The 23,027-nt window shown below is 38.9% G+C and overlaps 1 protein-coding gene across 1 annotated transcript in view; it reads right to left on the bottom strand.

Annotated features, from left to right (window-relative positions):
• LOC100414534 (uncharacterized) overlaps positions 1 to 23,027 on the bottom strand; it is a 45,672-nt gene that overhangs the window by 21,242 nt on the left and 1,403 nt on the right. The window contains exons 2-3 of the mRNA XM_008991536.5: positions 1,276 to 1,402; positions 51 to 146 (exon numbers count right to left, since the gene is read on the bottom strand). Of these exons, the coding sequence (XP_008989784.2) occupies positions 51 to 146; positions 1,276 to 1,402 (223 nt within the window). The remainder of the gene's footprint in view (positions 1 to 50; positions 147 to 1,275; positions 1,403 to 23,027) is intronic.

The raw sequence follows: 23,027 nt of genomic DNA, 5'->3' as shown, positions 1-23,027 counted from the left end.
TTTCTCTTCAACTTTTGGACCTCTCATCTGTTGCATTCATTCTCACATACCTGGTGGTTTGGCTACAGTTTCATGTCTCTTCATATTCCAAGGCTCTTTTCCTTGCTCCAGATAGGTGATCAGGTCTGGCTTAGAAAAAGCAGTACCTGTTTTATTAAAAATAAATAAAGTAACATGTATGTCGTTCATATTCTCCAATTCTCAAGCTAGTAATTTGCTCAGTAAGAATGATATAATAGAATATCTTAGTAAATTAATTCCAAAATAATAATTTATAACAAAAATTTTGAATATTTAAAAAATATTTTTAATTTGTATTTTTTTGTTTTTGAGATAAAGTTTTACTCTTATTGCCCAGGCTGGAGTGCAATGGCACTATCTTGGCTGACTGCAACCTCCAATCCCTGGCTTTAAGTGATTCTCCTGCCTCAGCCTCTTGACTAACTGGGATTACAGGCATGCACTACTATGCACAGCTATTATTTTGTAACTTTAGTAGAGACGGGGTTTCTACATGTTGGTCAGGCTGGTCTCAAGCTTCTGACCTAAGGTGATTCACCTCCCAAGGTGCTGGGATTACAGGCATGAGCCACTGTGCCCGGCCTAAATTTGTATGTTCTTAATTTCACTACCTAGTACTACTGAGCCAAAAACTGGTGGTGGAAGGTCAGGCACAGTGGCTCACACCTGTAATCCCAGAACTATCAAAGACTGAGGCAGGTAGATCACCTGTGGTCAGGAGTTAGAGACCAGCCTGGCCAAAATGGTGGAACCCCATCTCTAATAAAAATACAAAAAAAAAAAAGTAGTTGGGGGTTGTGATGTGTGCTTGTAATCCCAGCTACTCAAGAGGCTGAGGCAGGAGAATTGCTTGAACCCAGAAGGTGGAGGCTGCAGTGAGCCAAGCTTGCACCACTGCACTCCAGCATGAGAACAGAGAAAGATTCCATCTCAAAAACAAGACAAAAAAACACAAACAAACTGGTGGTGGTAATCAGATTTTAAGGTGTAGGAAACAATACTTTAAGCCACCAACTTTGTGTCATTACCAATAATCTACAGTAAAAAATACAGATCAGCTCAGGAATGTGAAAAATTCAGATCAACATGAAACATCTTGAAGATACTCCTCTCTAAACAAATTTCCAAATTTTTTTTCAAAACAGGAATCTTAAACTTATTTATACAAAGCAAAAATTACCAAAAACATTTTACAAATAAAATAGAATAAAACATTTAGGGTATATTATGAATGCATATTGAAGTTATTCTCACCAAGGAAGACCAGGTTTCTGTAGTTCTCTAGCATCACATCTCTGTATAAATTCTGTTGTGCAGTGTCCAGTAATTGCCACTCTTCCAGAGAGAATTCTATGGCCACATCCATGAACGTCAATGGTCCCTGATAAATACACACACACACACACACACACACACACACTTATCAAGCGGCCATGGGCAGAATTTTTAATTTGACTAAAGATGAAATGAGAGCAAACAGAAGTGTTTCTAACTTACAGGACTGAATTATAAAATAGTTCTCAACACAGAAATATATTCTAATGTATTCTCTAACTCTGTGTAAAGACAGTGGCATAATCCACAACATGAGTGTACATATAATAGTTTTCTGGATTACAAAGTATAAAATTCAGGGCATAAACACAAATGTACATTTTAAGTACATTTTAAATGAGCTGTGTATATTTTTCAGATAGAAAAGACATGCTGAGTTAGAAGACACCCCTCAAATTTCAATGTGTACAATGAACTGGAGATCTGGTCTTGCAAATTATTTTTTTCAGAAGATTAGAAATAAAGACTGATTTCTGAATTTCTATTAAGTTCGCCAGTAATGTAACTGGTTTTGGCCTAATAAGAATATTCTGTCAAACATCCAGTAAATGAAAGAACTTGTTTTTCCCAGTTTCTCTTGCCCATAAACACAAGTAAAAAGATTTCTGCAAATTGGCCATGTAATTCTAATTAGAAGCCTGGGCTGATGACCACTTAGCTAAGAGTTACCTCTCAAGTTTGAATGACCTTATACATCTCTTGGTAATTTTGGCCCCACTCTAGGTAATGTGATTCCAGAGGTTTGCAAATGGTCCATAGTGTGTATTTTAGCCAAGTCCACTGTCAGTGCTGATGTTGCTCCCCTGGCCTCATCATTAGAATTAGTCAGAAAAAACAAGCACAGCACAGAATCCCTTACACTCCACAATCTTGTCACAACACATATAATTTTGGTAAAAATGAAGACAATCAATCTCCATCCTACAATATTATATTATTTGCTGGATCTTTAGGAGAAAGTAATAAGTCTGCTTTTGGAAAACAGCATATATACAGGTATTAATGCAATGTTTATTAAGCAAGTACTATGTGATCAAGAGTATGTTATAAAGAAGTTTGCTGGGAATAATATGAGATTTAATCTTCATAACACACTGGAGTTGGTACTAAGTGTCTAATAATTCCCCTTATTTAGATAAAGGGCCCAGCATTTTTATTTACTTTCCTGTTTCTCTATCATTAGTTGTTTAAAAAAATGTATAGAATAAAAGCTAAATATAGTCAGATGAGAGGGATACAGAAAAGAAGAGGTTAATGTAGTTTAGAGAAATTATTACTGTATTTATGTTTATTTTCTTGTTACTTCTTTAACAACTACTGGATCTGAAGGAATAGAAAACAAGTTACTAAATGGAAAGTCTCTGCAAGCACTGGTTATAACAGAAAATTTAAAAATTAAGACAACATACATATTTGATTTTTCCATTTATCACCTTTTGTGTTTCAGGAAATTGGGCACAAGCTCTGGAAGGGTAGCAGGATTCAGCTGGGCACTGTGACTCACGCCTGCAATCCAAGCACTTTGGGAGGACCAGGCAGGCGGATTATGAGGTCAGAAATTTGAAACCAGCCTGGCTAACACAATAAACCCTATGTCTACTAAAACTACAAAAATTAGCTGCGTGTGGGTGTGCTGGTACTGGGGAGGCTGAGGCAGAAGAATCTCTTAAACCTGGGAGACAGAGGTTGCAGTGAGCTGAGATCACACCGCTGCAGTCCAGCCTGGGCTACAGAGCAAGAGTCTGTCAAAAAAAAAAAAAAAGAATGAAAGAAAAAGAAAGAGAGAAAGAGAGAGGGAGGAAGGAAGGAAGGAAGGAAGGAGGGAGGGAGGGAAGAAAGGAAGGAGGGAGAGAGGGAGGGAGGGAGGGAGGGAGAGAAGGAAGGAAGGAAGGAAGGAAGGAAGGAAGGGAGGGAGAGAAGGAAGGAAGGAAGGAAGGAAGGAAGGAAGGAAGGGAGGGAGGGAGGGAAGGGTACCAGGATTTAGCACACAAAACTCTGATTTTCTCTAATCAGTTCTCTGAGGCAAGACTCCAAGGTGGGGCCAGATCTAAATGAAGCCCCCAAATAAGGTGAATCTGAACAGAAACTGGGTCAGGGAGAGTACCCTATGTAGAATTCTGTGCTCTATGCCTCTAGGGGGCATCTCCAGTTCTGTTTTTTCTAAGTTTACCTAGGAGAAACTTCAATGCCAGAGTTTGTGTAATTTTAATCTTTTTTAGCTACTGTGTTGTCAATTTTGTAACATGTACTAATAAGCAATTACAACAAATCTCTTAAGATTTTCCAAGGTAATTTCTAAGAGAATAAATATGTATTCCTAGCAAGGTAAAATAAATACAAATAGTAATAACAACTATTATGTCCCTAAATATCTCTTAAGATGATGACATCAGAAGTTGCAAAAATATAAAGTGGCCCAAGTAAAGGCTAAGGTTTTTTGCACACATCTATTTATTGCACCAACCATATGATTCTTTTTTTTTTTTTTTCTTTTTTGAGATGGAGTCTTGCTCTGTCACCCAGATTGGAGTGCAGTGATGTGATCTCAGTTCACTGAAACTTCCGCCTCCTGGATTCAAGCAATTCCCTGCCTCAACCTCCTGAGTAGCTGGGATTACAGGCATCTACCACCATACCTGGCTAATTTTTGTATTTTTAGCAGAGATGGGGTTTTACCATCTTGGCCAGGCTGGTCTTGAACTCCTGACCACCTGATCCACACTCCTCAGCATCCCAAGGTGCTGGGATTACAGGTTTGAGCCATCTCACTTGGCCCCAACTATATGATTCTTAATTCAACAATGTATCTTGTCGCTAGTCTAGACTAAAAGTTCCTAGATGGTAAAAACCCAACTGCTTCAAGTATTTTCTGAATGGCCATAAAAAATAAAAAAATACTTTATCTGTTTGAGTCTCCAGACCTTGTTTTTCACACAAGTACCAGGAAACTGGAGAAACTTTCATCTGGATACCAAAGATATCTTTTGTATGAGGGGAGGAACAAACACAGGCTGACTCATTTCTCTTACACTGAGACTTAGGAGAATTAACCACTCGTACCTGACTGACACAGTTCTGCTCTGGATATCCTCAAATTTCTCAATGATACCCAGGTGATTGTAAGAGGTCTTCCAGTGAGCCTGGGCTGATGACCCAATGGTAAGCCAGGCAGGGGAAACTCGGGCTTATTCTAAATAGCAAATAGAACTGCCCTGGTGTAGCTTTAGAACCTGGATCACCTTGTCTGGACTAGCTACCTCTTGGGTAAGAGGAAAGAGAAGAATACTATACTACAGAATCACATTTTACAGGTAGGCGTAGTTGTGATTATGCTCTGGATACACTGTGGTCTTGGTTTCTCACTCCTAAGATGCCTTTTACACTTGCAGATTTTGCCATCAGATTCTGTTTACACCTGGAACCTCTTACATAATTATAGCAGGTCACCCGATAAGAGCTGAAAAGCTCAAAGTGCCACAGTCTCAAAAAGAAACTTTAAGATGCCAATGTTGACATCTCACAATGCAGAAAAGGCCTTTTGTTGGTTTTCAGTACATTTTCAATCCTATCTCTGGCCCGTGTTTTGTAATACCAGGCAGAGGTCAGAACTTATGTGCAGATTCTAGGTGGGATCAACTAGGCTCTGCATTCTTGGGTGTTACAGCAAGCGGAGTACAATCAAATGAGAAAGCCCCTCTTACAGGCTGCTCTAGTACATTCTAAGTGATATGTCTACCTAAAAAAGAAGAGCTGAGTCAACATGAATATGAGTAGACAGTGTATTGGGGCCAAACATGAGAATTGTAACTTGAAAGCAAACATTCAAGTTGCCTGGAATCTATACTTTAATTAGCAGTAGCTACCAGTGAATTTGTAAAGGTAAAAATAGAAGTATAGAAACTGGGCTGATACAAACATTCTTATTTATTTAAGAAATAACATTAATTATTGATTGGATATACATTGTCAAGATTTACGGTATGGGTTATAGTGTCCAGTGTGACATGCGTAGTTTAATTTATAGCTATTGTCATTTAATTAATGGCAACAGCAAACAGTTTTAGAGATGAATATAGTTCAAAGGTGAAAAAAAGACAAAGCTGTGCTCTCATTTTAATGTCACTCTGAGTTTGACAACTGAATTTGTATTTCTCAGATAAAAGGTTTTTGTCGGGCCGCAGGCGGTAGCTCAAGCCTGTAATCCCAGCACTTTGGGAGGCCGAGGCGGGTGGATCACGAGGTCAAGAGATCGAGACCAGCCTGGTCAACATGGTGAAACCCCGTCTCTACTAAAAATTATAAAACGTTATCTGGGCATGGTGGCGCGTGCCTGTAATCCCAGCTACTCAGGAGGCAGAGGGCGGAGAATTGCCTGAACCCAGGAGGTGGAGGTTGCGGTGAGCCGAGATCGCGCCATTGCACTCCAGCCTGGGTAACAAGAGCGAAACTCCGTCTCAAAAAAGAAAAAAAAATAAAAAGAGAAAAATTTTCTCCAGCTCCAGAGAAACTCCACAATAATAGAAAAGAAAAAAACTGTTTTATTATACCATTAAACTAGAATGCGACATATATCAAAGTCAATCTGCAAAGACAGAAAAATGGTCACTATAATTAGTCCACAAGTAGAATTTATAGCACCACATCACACATAGTTCATTCTAATTTCACCTGGTAATGAAGGTGGCCATCCATGTATGCTAATTAGTTATATTCAATGACAAAATGAACTCTTCATCTCTTCATGATAGAAGGCAATTTTGTAACTTGGAAGCCAGGTGCCTGCTGAAGGTAGACACTCACTCTCCAACATAAATGGTTGAATAGGGTACTACCTTTCTGGCTTTTTACATTTTAAAGCAATGGCTCTCTACTCCCTGAGCACTAGGCTATGGCCCTCCTACTTGCCCACTCCTGGTGGCTAGTGTCCTCTCTTGATTCCTACCATCCAACACAGAGGCACATCTCACAGCACGGAGCTTACAGCTGACATCTCACATGGTATGTGAACATCAATTGCCAAAGCAGCACTTCAGTGCCACATTAGAGACTGAAGCCTGAGCTGCAGGAGAGAGCCTGCAGTCCTCCTGGGTAGAACTGTAGCTTTGAAATAATAGGAACAGGAGTAGCATTTCAGCCTCAGTTTCTATTTATAATAGTGTCACAGAAAAAATAATGCTGGATTTCTAGCATGAGTCCAGATAGAGACAGATCCAAGAGCTCTCACTGTGACCATGCACCTCATTCACAGATGCCATGAAGTACTAAAAGGGCTTCTGAAAGACATCCAAAGCTTTAAAAAGAAAAAATAGCTCTCAGTCTAGCAAGATTACATTGGAAAAAAAAAGTTAAAAGCATCTTAAGAAAAACCTCAGATTACATACAAGACTAACTCAGCCAGAAAATATTTTCCCAAAGGAAACATATCTCTAAACAACCAAAGTGTACAGCTACTCTCAGCATGAGAAACATAAGCACTATGAAGAAAGGGGTCATATTCTCAGCAGAATTTTATGTTTCTCTTTTATCTCTGTTGCTTTCTCATCTCCTGTCCTTGAATGGGGACTCTGTATTGGAATACATTTGACAATTTCCACCATTTTGATGAATAATTGGATTCTGACTTCGTTCACATAGTGGAATATATTTGAGCTTGGAACATAGGTAACTGAAGAGCTATTGTAGTGTTTGGGTGGCCACACCACTTGTGTTTGTTTGTCCTGTAATAGCAACATTCAAATTTAGTAAAATAAAAGATGCTAAACTTACACTTACCTATAGTTATTCCTACTAGATAAATTAGTAAGTGTGTCAGACTAATATCTCTTGTAACAATTTGGTAGTAAATTTGCTCTGGATACTAGATATAAGTATCTAAGTACAAATAATTTTAATGTAGTAGTCATAATGCACGTAGGATTTTAAAAAATTATCTTTAACCATAATCCAATTAAAACAATTTATATTTCAAAAGTATTAATGACAATATTAAAATAACTATTTAAGAAATGTATTCAGTCCAGGAGTGGTGGCTTATGCCAGTAATCCCAGCACATTGGGAGGCCTAGACAGGTGGATCACCTGAAGTCCAGTGTTCCAGACCAGCCTGTCCAACATGGTGAAACCTTGTCTCTACTAAAAATACAAAAAATTAGCCTGGCATAGTGGCAGGCACCTGTAATCCCAGCTACTCAGGAAGTTGAGGCAGGAGAAACACTTGAATCCTTGAGGTGGAGGTTGCAGTGAGCCGAGATTATGCCATTGCAGTCAGGCCTGGGCAGCAAGAGCAAAACTCCATCTCAAAAAATATATATATATATTCAAAGTAAATAATATTATGACCTTATATTCATACTATTTTAAAAAATGCTGCTTAATTTATGTAAATGCATGTTGTTTAGAAACACTACACTTAACTATGCTGATTGTTCTAAAGTAATAAACAGAAGTCAAAGTACAGCTACAGACTCCACTGTTCAGTTAATATACTGAACTGCCTTTGCAGTGTAAGTACTTCATCCTGCAAATATTCAATAATACCTTGGATAATCACTTTTCTATCAAACAAACTTAATCAGCATCTTTTAGACTTTATCATTCTGCAATGCTAAATTTAATCCTGACCTTGTGTTCAACTTTTATGTTCTCTTACAATGAGCTTTAATCTAAACACTTCTGTTTCTACTTTAAAAGACTAAAAATAGAAAACATAAACCTTTGCCAAAGTAAAAATAAAAAGCAATGAATCTAAGGTTCTAAATGAATACAATCCTGAGTCAATAAGAATGAGAAAAGGTTCATTTAGCTGTTACAATTACTTACACATATTTTCTAAAAAGCACAGAACAAACCTACAAATAATCTAATTGCTTTAAGAGAGATGAGCAAAATATTATTCTTGATTTTTAGATAGGAGAATGAAGCCACTTATTTCTTATTTATATTTTCTCCTAAAGTAGCCAGGTCTCTGGATATGTTTTTGAACCCTTGGCCATCTGAATTTTAGTAGACACTGGATTCAGGCATCTAAGGAGTAGCCCTGGGCACATGGTGCACTTGGAAGTATGTTCTATATTTTAAAAAGCAGAAGAGAAAAAGTGTTATAAAAAGTTTATGGTTGCACATGAATAAAGCAAGTTCTTAAGAGTCCTACAAAGAGATTTAGATTCTGACACAATAACAGTGGTAGCCTACAACACCCCACAGACACTAAAAGACAGATTTTTGAGTCAGAAAATTAACAAAGATATTAGGACCTAAACTCAACACTTGACCAAAAGTCTAAATACATCTTTAAAACTCTCCATCTAAAACCAGGATAATATACACTCTTCTCATTACCATGTGGCACATACTCTATAATAGACCACACTGATGGGCACAGTGGCTCAAGCCTGTAAACCCAGCACATTGGGAGGCCGAGGCATGTGGATCAACTAAGGTCAAAAGTTTGAGAACAGCCTGGCTGACATGGTAAAACACTGTCTTTACTAAAAATACAAAAATGAGCCAGGTGTGGTATTAAGCATCTGTAATCTCAGCTACACAGGAGGCTGCGGGAGGAGAATCACTAGAACCTGGGAGGCAGTTTGCAGTGAGCTGAGATTACATCACGGCACCCCAGCCTGTGTGACAAGTGAGACTTTGTGTCAAAAAAATAAAATTGACCACACAATCAAAAATAAAACAATTCTCAGCAAATTCAAAAATCCCAAAAATCATACCAATCACACACACAGACAATAGGTTAATAAAAATATAATTCAATTTAAAAAACCCTTGATATTATACAATTACATGGAAATTAAACAACCTGCACTTAAATAACCTTTGGGTAAATAATAAAATTAACTCAGGAACTAAGAAATTCTTTGAAACAAATGAGAATAAAGATACAACATAACAAAATCTCTTCAACAGAGCTAAGACGGTGTTAAAAGGAAAATTTATACCATTAAATGTTCACATCAAAAAAGTAGAAAGATCTCAATTTAAACTTAATATTATCAGTAAAAGAATATACATCTATTTTGTATTTTGAAACTCTGATAAAGATGCTTGTCAGTTTAAAGAGCTTTTCCACTGAAACCATAGTTAAATAGATCACTAGCTAGATTAATTAAGAACGAAGATTCAAACTTGAAATGGCAAAAGGGTCATTATAAGTGACCCAAAAAAATATAAATAACCATTGAAGTCTACAATAAACACCTCTGTGCACGCAAACTAGAAAATCTAGAAAACAATGGATACATTTCTAGACAAATACATCCTCCCAAGATTAACAATAACAACAAAAAAATGAGTCCCTGAATAGACCAATAACAAGCTCCAAAACTACATTGGTAAATAAATAGCCTACCAACCAAAAAAAAAAATAAAAACAAAAAGCCCAGGACCAGACAGATTCACAGCTGAATTCTACCAGATGTACAAAGAAGATCTGGAACCATTTCTATGAAAATTATTTCAAATAAGTTGAGGAACAGGGACTCCTCACCAAGTCACTACATAAGAACAGCATCATTCTGATACCAAAACTTGGCAAAGATAAAGCAGAAATAGAAAACTTGAGGCCAATAACTTTGATAAACATTGATGAAAAACATCCTCAACAAAATACCAGCAAACCAAATCCAGCTGCACATACATCAAAGAGCTAATCCACTATGTTCAAGTAGGTTTTATCCGTGGGATGCAAGATTGGTTCAACATACAAATTAATAAATGCTATAAATCACATAAACAGAACTAAACATAAAAAACCCAAAATTATCTCAATAGAGGCAGAAAAAGCTTTCAATAAAATTTAACATCTTTTATGTTAAAAGCCCTCAACAAACTATGTGTTGAAGGTACATACTTCATAATAATGAGTTATCTATGACAAACCCAAAACCAAAACACTGAATGAAAACAAGCTGAAAGCATTTCTCCTTGAAAACTGGAGGAAGACAAAATTGCCTTCTCTCACCACTCTCATTTAACATAGAATTCAAAGTTCCACCCAGAGCAAGCAGGCAAGAAAAAAAATATAAACATTCAAACAGAAAGAGAGGAAGTCAAACTATCTCTGTTGGCAGATAACATGATGTTTATATTTAGAAAATCCTACAGTCTCAGTGGAAAAGCTCTTTAAACTGGCAAGCATCTTTAGCAGAGTTTCAAAATACAAAATAGATGTACTAAAGTCGGTAGCATTCCTGTACATCAACAACAACCAAACTAAAAGCCAAATTAAAAAAAAAAATCCATTCCCAATATCTAGGAATACAGCTAACCAGGGAAGTGAAAGATGTCTTCAAAAAGAATTATAAAACACTGAATTAAAAAGTCAGAGATGACACAAACCAATGGAAAAGCATTTTATGCTCATAAATAGAATATTATTAAGATGGTCATACTGCCCAACGAAATTTACAGATTTAATGCTATTTCCATTAAACCACCGATACCATTTTTAGCAGAACAGGAACAACAACAATAAAAAACTATTTTAGATTTCATATGGAACAACAACAAACATATAGCCAAGGCAATCCTAGGCAAAAAGGATAAAACTGAAGGCATTTACATTACCAACCTCAAACTATACTACAGGGCTACAGTAACCAAAGCAACGTGGTACTGGAAACAAAACAAAACACAACACAACAAAAAATAAACAAACGAACAAAAAACAGACTCATAGACCAATGCAACACAAAACAGGCATAGAAATAATGTCGCATACCTAAAACCATCTGACTTTTAACAAAGCTGAAGAAAAGAATTTAGGAAGAAATCCCTATATTTAATAAATGGTGCTGAAATAACTAGCTAGTACTATGCAGAAGATTGAACCCAGATTCCATCCTTACACCATATACAAGAAAATACTTAAAATAAATTAAAGACTTAAATGTAAAACTTAAAGTTGTTAAAAAAATAAATAAAAACACTGACAGATAATCTAGGAAATACCAGTATAAACACAGAAACTGGCAAAGATCTCATGACGAAGGTACCAAAGCAATTGCAACAAAAGCAAAAATTGACAAATGGGACCTAATTAAACAAAAAGCTTCTTCATAGAAACGAAAACTATCAACAGAATAAACAGACAACCTGCAGAATTAAAAAAAATTTGCAAACTATGTTTCTGTCAAGGGTCTAATATCCAGAATCTATAAAAAACTTAACCACGTTTATAAGAAAAAAAGCAAACAACCTCAGTAAAAAGTAGGCAAAAAAACATGAACAAATGCTTTTCAAAAGAAGACATACCTGTGGCTAACATGTATATTTTAAAAAATGTTCATCACTAATTATTAGAGAAGTGAAAGGAAAAACCACAATGAGATACCATTTCACACCAGTCAGAATGGCTATTATTAAAAAGTCAAAAATTAACAGATGCCGGCAAGGTTGTAAAAAAAAGAAAATGCTTATACACTGCTGGTGTGAGTTTAGTTCAACCACTGTGAAAACCAGTGTAGTAATTCCTCACAGAACTAAAAACAAAATTACCATTTGATCTAACAATTTCATAATATAAATTGTTCTTGCAAAAAGACACATATGTCAGGCGTGGTGGCTCACACCTGTAATCCCAGCACTTTGGGAGGCCAAGATGAGAGGATCAGCTGAGGTCGGGAGTTCAAGACCAGCCTGAACAACATAGAGAAACCCCATCTCTACCAAAAATACAAAATTAGCTGGGCATGGTGGTGCATGCCTGTAATCCCAGCTACTTGGGACGCTGAGGCTGGAGAATCCCTTGAACTAGGGAGGCGGAGGTTGTGGTGAGCCAAGATTGCACCACTGCACTTCACCCTGAGCAACAAGAGTGAAACTCCATCTCAAAAAAATAAAATAATAAAATAAAATAAAAAGACACATGCACATGCATGACCAGAGTGGCAAAATTCAAAACAGCAAAGACATGGAATCTGCCAGGTGCGGTGGCTCACGCCCGTAATCCCAGCACTTTAGGCGGGCAGGTCACCTGAGGTCAGGAGTTCAAGACCAGCCTGGCCAACATAGTGAAACCCTGTTTCTACTAAAATTATAAAAGAAATAGCTGGGCATAGTGGCATGTGCCTGTATTTCCAGCTATTCTCGGGAGTCTAAGGCAGGAGAATCACTTGAACCCAGAAGGTGGAAGATGCAGTGAGCCGAGATCTAACCATTGCACTTTAGCTTGGGCAAAAGAATAAAACGTCAGCTCAATAAATAAATAAATAAATAAATAAACACACAAAGACATGGAATCAACCTAATGCCTAGCAATGGCAGACTGGATAAAGAAAATGTGGTATAGACAGTCACGGTGTCTCCTGCCTGTAATCCCAGAAATTTGAAAGGCTGAGTCAGGTGGATGGCCTGAGTCCATGAGTTCAAAACCAGCCTAAAAGACAAGGCAAAATGCCATCTCTACAAAAAAGTCAAAACAAAATATTAGTTGTGCATAATGGTGTGTGCCTGTACTTACAGCTACTTGGGAGGCTGAGAGAGAAAGATTGCTTGAGCCCAGGAGGTTGAGGCTGCAGTGAACCAAGATGATGCCACTGCACTCCAGCCTGGGTCACAGAGTGAGACCCTTTTTCCAAAAAAGTAAAATAACATAAAACAAAATTTAATACAAACAAAATATGTACAGAAACATTATGGAATACTGTGTGGTCATAAAAAGTAGCAAGATCCTGTCCTTTGCATCAACCTAGATGGAGCTGGAGACCATTATCCTTAGAAAACGAATGCAGAAACTGAATGCCAAATGCATGTTATTATTTAAGAGTAAGAGCTAAATAATAACACATGAACACAAAGAAGGGAAGAGACACTGAAGTCTAGCGGAGGGTGGAGGGTGGGAGGACAAAGAGGATCAGAGAAAAGCACCTGTTTGGTGCTATAGTACCTCAGTGACAAAATAATCAACATGTCAAAGCCCATGACCAAATTTTACCTATATGACAAACCTGCACATATACCCCTGAACCAAAAATAAACATTAAAAGGAAAAAAAATCCATGGGTAGGAGAGAGTGTAACATAGATGGAAGAAACGGTTTGTGCTACAAATAGTGGCCCAGGTGGAGCTGCACTCTGGTTTATTTTTGTGTCCATGCAGGTAGATGAGAATACAAACAGATGGTCCAGACCCTAGGCTGGCAGAGAAAACAGGCTGCTGCTGCAGATTCAGTGTCTGGGGGTGGGGATATCCCAGGAGACTTCTAGATACTTTAGTAGGTTTTTGGCAAGAAATGCTAGGATAAAAAATGCTGTGGTAAAATTCCTAAATGTGTCCAGTCCTGGGAGTGCTGTAGACACAGCAATGTCTAGTGGGTATGTTGGTGAGTGTGTAGAAATCCTGTGGTGGCAGCTGTGGGGAAAGGGGGTCTGCTATCAGAATTCCCTTCTTCTACGTCTTCAATATTCTGTCACCCTGGGAGAAGACCTGGAATCAACAAGACAATGGGCTGTGTGACAGCCTGTGTGCAGGAGAGTAGAGCCTCCCATTCCCAGACACCCAGAGTTTTACTCCAAGCCAGGCCAGGCCAGGCCAGGCCTCTGTGATATCTTTCTTTTGGCATCAATTCTGTAAGGTTTGCTGAACACCAAGCAATTCTCCAACACCTACTCACTGTCTGATATTTTAATTCTGACACCACCCAGAGTCAGCACAGATTCTAATTCAGGACTTAGTCCCACAACATTATCCTTACTGCATATGTCACAGAACTCAGCAAAACACTGTGGTTATGTTTACTAGTTTATTATAAAATATACAACCAAGGACAAGTCAAATGGAAGAAATGTATAGAACAAATAAAAAGATGGGTGGAATGAAGCACATAGATAATCCAGGTGAATAGCTGTGATTAATAAAATTCTCCATCTTTTCAGTTCTCCAGGAACAGTTCATGGAAAAAACACCCTTCCCATTATGACTTAGACGGCACTCTCTTTTCTTACCTTTCACATACCCGGACACAGGCTCTCCACATTTTCTTCTTTTTTCCATTAAAAAAATATCAGCTGAGAGGAGGACTCAAGATGGTGCTGTGAGAACAACCCAGGATTGGAGCTCTCCTTGAATCCGCGGAGATGTGAGTCGGAGCTGCATTTCCAGACTGATCTTTGTTGCCCACAGAACGGGGAAATTCCCAAGTATAAAAAAAACGCGGGACGCCTGGCAGTACCTCTGCCTGGCGAAGCCGGCAGCCGGAGTGGCAGTGGCCGGCCCTACCCATCGCTCCCCACAGGGTGCGCTTGCCAGGGTGCCCTGTTGAACCGGCAACCTGAGACTTGAGGGGGCTGGACTTGAGACTGAAGGAGACTTGGACAGTGGGCCAGCCCAGGGGATTGCAGGGACAGAGCATTTGGGCTAGCCCAGTGGGACGAACAAAACCGCGATTTCAAACGATCCCCGTGCAGTTGGTCTGAGACGCTCTGTGGGGGAGGGGAGTCAACCATTACCGAGGCAACCTGCCCCAACTGAGATACACGCCCACTGCTGACGCAGCCTGCCGTTGCCGAGGCAACCCGCTACAACAGAGAGACTCTGCCTCAGGGCAGGGCGGAGACCACAGCAGAACAGCAGAGCCTGCCCCAACAGGGCGAGCCTCACAACAGCAGGGCGGAGCCTTGGCAGGCAAACAGTGGCTAGTCTGCCTCCTAGCTGAACAGGACACCTCAACGAACATCCAAAAATAAAGCCCGAACCCCCCAACACAGAGCATTTGAGAAAAAAAGGGTTTTTTTAATGAGCTCTGTTGCAGCAGAATCAAACATAGCAGCCTAACAGCCCTGAATGAACAACAGAGATCACAGCTCAGCAATTGAGCTCCTATAAAGTACAGACTGTCTCCTCAAGCAGCTTCCTGACCCCTCTATATCCAAAAGACTGACATTTGGCAGGCATCATCCTGGGACAAAGATAGCAGAAAAAGAAACTGGTAGCATCCCTCACTGTGCCACAGCTGCTAGAGGTGCACCCCAGACATGCAGGGCCTGGAGTGGACCTCAGCAGTCGTACAGCAAAGGGGCTAGACTGCTAGAAGGAAAACCAAGTAACAGAAATACTTCATCATCAACAAGCTGGGTGTCCACTCAGAGACCCAATCGAAAAGTCAGCAACTACACAGACGACAAGCGGATAAATCCACAAAGATGGGAAGAAACCAGCGAAAAAAGGAGGAAAACACCCGAAACAAGAACACCTCGCCTCCTAGAAAAACCAAAACTCCTCACCAGCAAGGGAACAAAGCTGGACGGAGAATGACTGTGACGAAATGACGGAATTAGACTTCAGAAGGTGGATAATGAGAAACGTTTGTGAGCTAAAAGAACATGTATTAAATCAATGCAAAGAAACTAAGGAACTTGAAAGAAGATATGAGGAAATGATAATAAGAATGGATAACTTAGAGAGGAATATGAATGAATTAAAGGAGCTGAAAAACACAATACGAGAACTACGTGAAGCATGCACAAGTTTCAATACCCGAATTGACCAAGCAGAAGAAAGAATATCTGAAGTCGAAGACCAACTCAATGAAATAAAACGAGAAACCAAGATTAGAGAAAAAAGCGCAAAAAGGAATGAACAAAGTCTCCAAGAAATGTGGGACTATGTGAAAAGACCTAACCTACGTTTGATAGGTGTACTAGAAGGGGACAAAGAGAATGAATCCAAGCTGGAAAATACTCTTCAGAACATCATCCAGGAAAATTTCCCCCACCTAGCAAGACAGGCAAACACTCAAATACAGGAAATACAGAGAACACCACAAAGATATTCCGCAAGAAGAGCAACCCCAAGGCACATACTCTTCAGATTCAACAAGGTTGAAATAAAGGAGAAAATACTAAAGACAGCAAAGAGAAAGGTTGGGTCACCCACAAAGGGAAGCCCATCAGACTCACAGCAGATCTCTCGGCAGAAACACTACAAGCCAGAAGAGAGTGGGGGCCAATATTCAACATTCTTAAAGAAACGAACTTTCAACCCAGAATTTCATATCCAGCCAAACTGAGCTTCAGAAGTGAAGGAAAAATACAATCCTTTGCAAATAAGCAAGTACTCAGAGATTTTGTCACCACCAGGTCTGCTTTACAAGAGCTCCTAAAAGAGGCATTACACATAGAAAGGAACAACCAGTACCAGCCATTCCAAAATCACACTAAATGCTAAAGAGCTTCAACATAATGAAGAATCTACAACAACTAACAGGCAAAACAGCCACTTAGCATCAAAATGGCAGTATCAAATTCACACATAAAAATATTAACCCTAAATATAAATGGACAAAATGCACCAATCAAAAGACACAGACTGGCAAATTGGATAAAAATCCAAAACCCATCAGTGTGCTGTATCCAGGAAACCCATCTCACATGCAAGGATACACAAAGGCTCAAAATAAAGAAATGGAGGAAGATTTACCAAGCAAATGGAGAGCAAAAAAAAGCAGGAGTTGCAATTCTCATCTCTGATAAAATAGACTTTAAAGCAACAAAGATCAAAAGAGACAAAGAAGGCCATTACATAATGGTAAAAGGATCGATACAACAAGAAGAGCTAACGATCCTGAACATATATGGACCCAATGCAGGAGCACCCAGATACATAAGGCAAGTTCTTAAGGACTTACAAAGAGACTTACATTCCCACACAATAATAGTGGGAGACTTTAACACTCCACTGTCAATATTAGACAGATCAACCAGACAGAAAATCAACAAGGATATCCAGGGCTTGAACTCAGACCTGGAGCAAGCAAACCTGATAGACATTTACAGAACTCTCCACCCCAAATCCACAGAATACACATTCTTCTCAGCACCACATCACACCTACTCTAAAATTGACCACATAATTGGAAGTAAAGCACTGCTCAACAAATGCAAAACAACTGAAACCATAAGAAACAGCCTCTCAGACCATAGTGCAATCAAATTAGAACTCAGAATACAGAAACCAACTGAGAACCACACAGCTTCATGGAAACTGAACAACTGGCTCTTGAATGTTGACTGGGTAAACAATGAAATGAAGACAGAAATAAAGAAGTTCTTCGAAACCAATGAGAACGAAGACACAACAAGCCAGAACCTCTGGGACACATTTAAAGCAGTCTCTAGAGGAAAGTATATAGCAATAACTGCCCATATGAGGAGAATGGAGAGATCCAAAATTGACACCCTATCGTCAAAATTGAAAGAGCTAGAGGAGCAAGATCAAAAAAAACTCAAAACCCAGCAGACGACAAGAAATAACTAAGATCAGAGCTGAACTGAAGGAGATTGAGACACGAAAAACCCTTCAAAAAATCAATAAATCCAAGAGCTGGTTTTTTGAAAAGATCAACAAAATAGACAGACCACTAGCCAGCTTGATTAAAAATAAAAGAGAGAACAACCAAATAGATGCAATAAAAAATGATAAAGGGGAAATCACCACAGACTCCACAGAAATTCAAACCATCATCAGAGAATACTACAAACAACTCTATGCACATAAACTAGTAAACCTGGAAGAAATGGATAAATTCCTGGACTCCTGTGTCCTCCTAAGCCTAAATCAGGAGGTAGCTGAAACTATGAATAGACCACTAACAAGGTCAGAAGTCGAGGCAGCAATTAAGAGCCTACCACTCAAAAAAAGCCCAGGTCCAGATGGATTCACAGCCAAATTCTACCAGACACACAAAGAGGAGCTGGTACCATTCCTTCTAAAACTATTTCAAACAATCCAAAAAGAGGGAAGCCTTCCCAAATCATTTTACGAGACCAACATCATTCTGATACCAAAACCCGGCAGAGACCCAACGAGAAAAGAAAACTTCAGGCCAATATCCATGATGAACATAGATGCAAAAATCTTCAATAAAATATTGGCAAGCCGATTGCAACAGCAAATCAAAAAACTTATTCATCATGATCAAGTAGGATTCATCCCAGGGATGCAAGGCTGGTTCAACATACGCAAGTCTATCAACGTAATTCACCACATAAACAGAACCAAAAACAAAAACCACATGATTATCTCAATTGACGCAGAGAAGGCATTTGACAAAATTCAACAGCCCTTTATGCTAAAAACCCTCAGTAAACTAGGTATCAATGGAACGTATCTCAAAGTAATAAAAGCTATTTATGACAAACCAACAGCCAATATCATACTGAATGGGCAAAAACTGGAAGCATTCCCTTTGAAATCTGGCACTAGACAAGGATGCCCTATTTCACCACTCCTATTCAATATAGTACTGGAAGTTCTAGCCAGAGCAATCAGGCAAAAAAAAGAAATAAAGGGTATTCAAATAGGAAAGGTGGAAGCCAAATTGTCTCTATTTGCAGACGACATGATAGTATACCTAGAAGACCCCATCGCCTCAGCCCAAAAACTCCTGAAACTGATAAGCAGCTTCAGCAAAGTCTCAGAATATAAAATCAATGTGCAAAAATCACACGCATTTGTCTACACCAATAACAGACTTAAAGAAAGCCAAATCAAGAACGAACTGCCATTCACAATTGCTACAAAAAGAATAAAATACCTTGGAATACAACTCACAAGGAACGTAAGGGACCTCTTCAAGGAGAACTACAAACCACTGCTCAACGAAATCAGAGAGGACACAAACAGATGGAGAAACATTCCATGTTCATGGTTAGGAAGAATTAATATTGTGAAAATGGCTATACTGCCCAAAGTAATTTTCAGAATCAATGCTATCCCCATCAAGCTACCATTGACTTTCTTCACAGAACTGGAAAAAACCACCATGATCTTCATATGGAACCAAAAGAGAGCCCGCATAGCCAAGTCAATTCTAAGCAAAAAGAACACAGTGGGGGGCATCACACTACCGGATTTCAAACTATACTACAAGGCTACAGTAATCAAAACAGCATGGTACTGGTACCAAAACAGAGATATAGACCAATGGAACAAAACAGAGACACCGGAGGCAACACAACATATCTACAACTATACAATCTTTGATAAACCTGACAAGAACAAGCAATGGGGAAAGGATTCCCTGTTTAACAAATGGTGTTGGGAAAACTGGCTAGCCATGTGCAGAAAGCAGAAACTAGACCCCTTCCTGACACCTTACACTAAAATTAACTCCAGATGGATTAAAGACTTAAACATAAGACCTGGCACCATAAAAACCCTAGAAGGAAATCTAGGCAAAACTATCCAGGACATTGGAGTAGGCAAGGACTTCATGAACAAAACACCAAAAGCATTGGCAACAAAAGCCAAAATAGACAAATGGGACCTAATCAAACTCCACAGCTTCTGCACAGCAAAAGAAACAGTCACTAGAGTGGATCGGCAACCAACAGAATGGGAAAAAATTTTTGCAGTTTACCCATCTGACAAAGGGCTGATATCCAGAATTTACAAAGAACTCAAACAGATTTACAGGAAAAAAAACAAGCCCATTCAAAAGTGGGCAAAGGATATGAACAGGCACTTTACGAAAGAAGACATATATGAGGCCAACAATCATATGAAAAAATGCTCATCGTCACTGGTCATCAGAGAGATGCAAATCAAAACCACATTGAGATACCATCTCACGCCAGTTAGAATGGCGATCATTAAAAAATCTGGAGACAACAGATGCTGGAGAGGATGTGGAGAAAAAGGAACACTTTTACACTGTTGGTGGGAGTGTAAATTAGTTCAACCATTGTGGAAGACAGTGTGGCGATTCCTCAAGGCCTTAGAAATAGAAATTCCATTTGACCCAGCAATCCTATTACTGGGTATATATCCAAAAGACTATAAATCGTTCTACTATAAGGACACATGTACACGAATGTTCATCGCAGCACTGTTTACAATAGCAAAGACCTGGAATCAACCCAAATGCCCATTGATAATAGACTGGATTGGAAAAATGTGGCACATATACACCATGGAATATTATGCAGCAATCAGAAATGATGAGTTTGTGTCGTTTGTAGGGACATGGATGAATCTGGAGAACATCATCCTCAGCAAACTGACACAAGAACAGAAAATGAAACACCGCATATTCTCACTCATAGGCGGGTGATGAAAAATGAGAACACATGGACACAGAAAGGGGAGTACTAAACACTGGGGTCTATTGGGGGGAAATGGGGAGGGCCAGTGGGAGGGGGAGGTTGGGAGGGATAGCCTGGGGAAAGATGTCAAATGTGGGTGAAGGGGAGAAGCAAAGCAAAGCACACTGCCATGTGCGTACCTACGCAACTGTCTTGCACGCTCTGCTCATGTACCCCCAAACCTAAAATCCAATAAAAAAAAAATCAGCTGAATTTGTCTTCAGTGATCAAAATGAAATACTTCTTCATCAAACTTTACTCAAGTTTATCTCCTTTCCACAGACTCCTGGACTTTGAGCTACCCTCAGCCTGAGCCAACATACAAATGTTATGCTGTTGTGTTCCTCATAAGAATATGCTGACTTAAGGGTAAAACACTCTCTGACCTAAAATCTGATTATTCACCCTCCATTTGCCATTCCCCTCAAACCTTCTTTTTTATTGGCTTTGCTCCTCCCTATTAAAGAAAGCCTTGTCTGCCTAAATTTTGCAATCTTTATGGATCTTATAGTTGGTACTTCCTCCTGTTGTAATATTCCTGTGGAACTCAATTTTTTATTTTTTACTTATATCTAACTGTGTTATTTTACAAAATCTAAAAGCCACCTCAAAACAGTAACAGCTTCATCTTCAGTACGACTCTCCCAGTCTCCTTCCATCTGCCCATGGACCCCCCAGCTTTCCAGGGCTCTGAAGCTTCTCTCAGTATAAAGGCTTCTTCCATGGCTGAGGTGAGCAGGCCGAGACACCTGCACACGAGGCTCCTCAGAAAGAAATAATTGGGCCTTTAATAACCTCTTTGTGCAGGTTCAATATTACCCTTACCTCAGAGTCACTGGACTCAAGCTTTAATTTTCATCTCAGAGTAATCCACTTGGCTTTTGAAACTAAGTGTGTGTACAATCCAGAAAATTACTTAAACACAGTATTAACTTAAGATGAAGAAATTTTAAGGTGTCTACATTTTATACCTCGATAAGAAAAGCAAAAGTATCTATTTATTTCAAACAATAAATGTATTATTGGATAATTTTAATTAAAATTATGTAGTAAACAATTAGTCATATGAAAACACTTCTAGGGGTACCAAGTTTCATCTAATAAAATTTAGCATGAAGCCCAGAAATCAAGATAATGGGATAGAGAACAGAGATAGTCACTGTTACAAATGTACCCTGCAAGAAGAAGACCTAATGTTTTCATGAATCTATGTAACTCACCAGTTATCCATCACGTTTTTTTGTGGAACGGTATTCATTTTCTGCAGCCAAAATGGAAGAGAGATTTTTTTCTATTCTTTTACTTCATAGTTAGCATTCTGAAAGCTAAGCCTTAAAATTCTGTTTGAAATCACAGAGCCATAAGAAACTCACCTGAGAAAATTTCAAAACTCATGTTGGGAAAGAAAAAGGTAAATGAGAATTTTTAACAAATGGAATATATGATTAGATATTATTTTTTGTTTCTGAAACCCACCTCTTCTACATCCTTTGCAAATACTGCTTTTTTTCTTTCAACTCCTACTAATAAAATGCAACTTACAATTAAAAACTGAGGTCCAAGTAAGTGAACAAATCTTTTAAAGGTGACAAGCCTAGAGAGTGGCAGTCGTGATTAAAAAACAAATCTGCCTTACTCACGTGTCAATTAAGGCTATTCAATCACTTGAGAGACTCTCCACCCCATCCTCTCACTTAAGTGCTCAATAACCACCTACTCAGGAGACTATGTATGACTACCCGTGCCCCAGTGAGTGTTACAGATGTGTTTTACTTTGCAAGTTCTTACACCATCTCACTGGGGTCAGGTTGTTTCTGACTTTTGGGATGCCATTTTTTTCTTTCACAAATTTTTCTTTAACTATATTTATTTAACTATTTTTCTGTCCCCTTAAAAAATCCAGGGGTCAGAAATTTTTACTATGTTTTTTTCCTCAATACCAGCATCTGGTTGGCTGACCAGCAATGTGTCTCCAAGAAATGGAAGCTGGGTTAGGTAAACAGTTTTAATGTCTCAAGGGGTTAGCTTTTCAAAAAACAGAGTACACCAGGTGATTACTGTCAGCCCCACCACATCCACCTGCTTCCTTGAGAGGCCACACTCCATACCTCAGGTTGTCCTATAAGAAAAAATAACCCAGGAGCTGATATTCACTAGACACTCCAGCAACATAACCATGGCAGGTATCTTGGTTTATCCCAAAACAGTATTGAAACCCAGGACCAGGGTGACTGAGGACAAATAACCCCAAAATTTTCTGAAGGGAATCCTTGACCCAAAAGCATTCTAATAAGACCTCTGCTCCTAGGGAAGATAAAAAGAAAAGAGAAACTTTTTTTTTAAAAAAACAATACAGTGTGAGGGGTTTATTCTTTATTCTCGGGGACAATATTTTTCAAAGAGAAAACACATCTTTGTAAAAGTCCCATCCAACGCTTTGTCAAAAAATGATTAATTAATGGCCATGTGCAGTAGTTCACCCCTGTAATCACAGTACTTTGGGAGGCCAAGGAGGACAGATCACTTGAGGTCACGAGTTTGAGACTGAACTGGCTAACATAATGAAAATCTGGCTCTACT

This window comes from Callithrix jacchus, chromosome 12 (genome assembly GCF_049354715.1).
Source record: "Callithrix jacchus isolate 240 chromosome 12, calJac240_pri, whole genome shotgun sequence".
NCBI lineage: Eukaryota > Metazoa > Chordata > Mammalia > Primates > Cebidae > Callithrix > Callithrix jacchus.
This window is presented reverse-complemented; position numbering and strand designations above follow the sequence as displayed.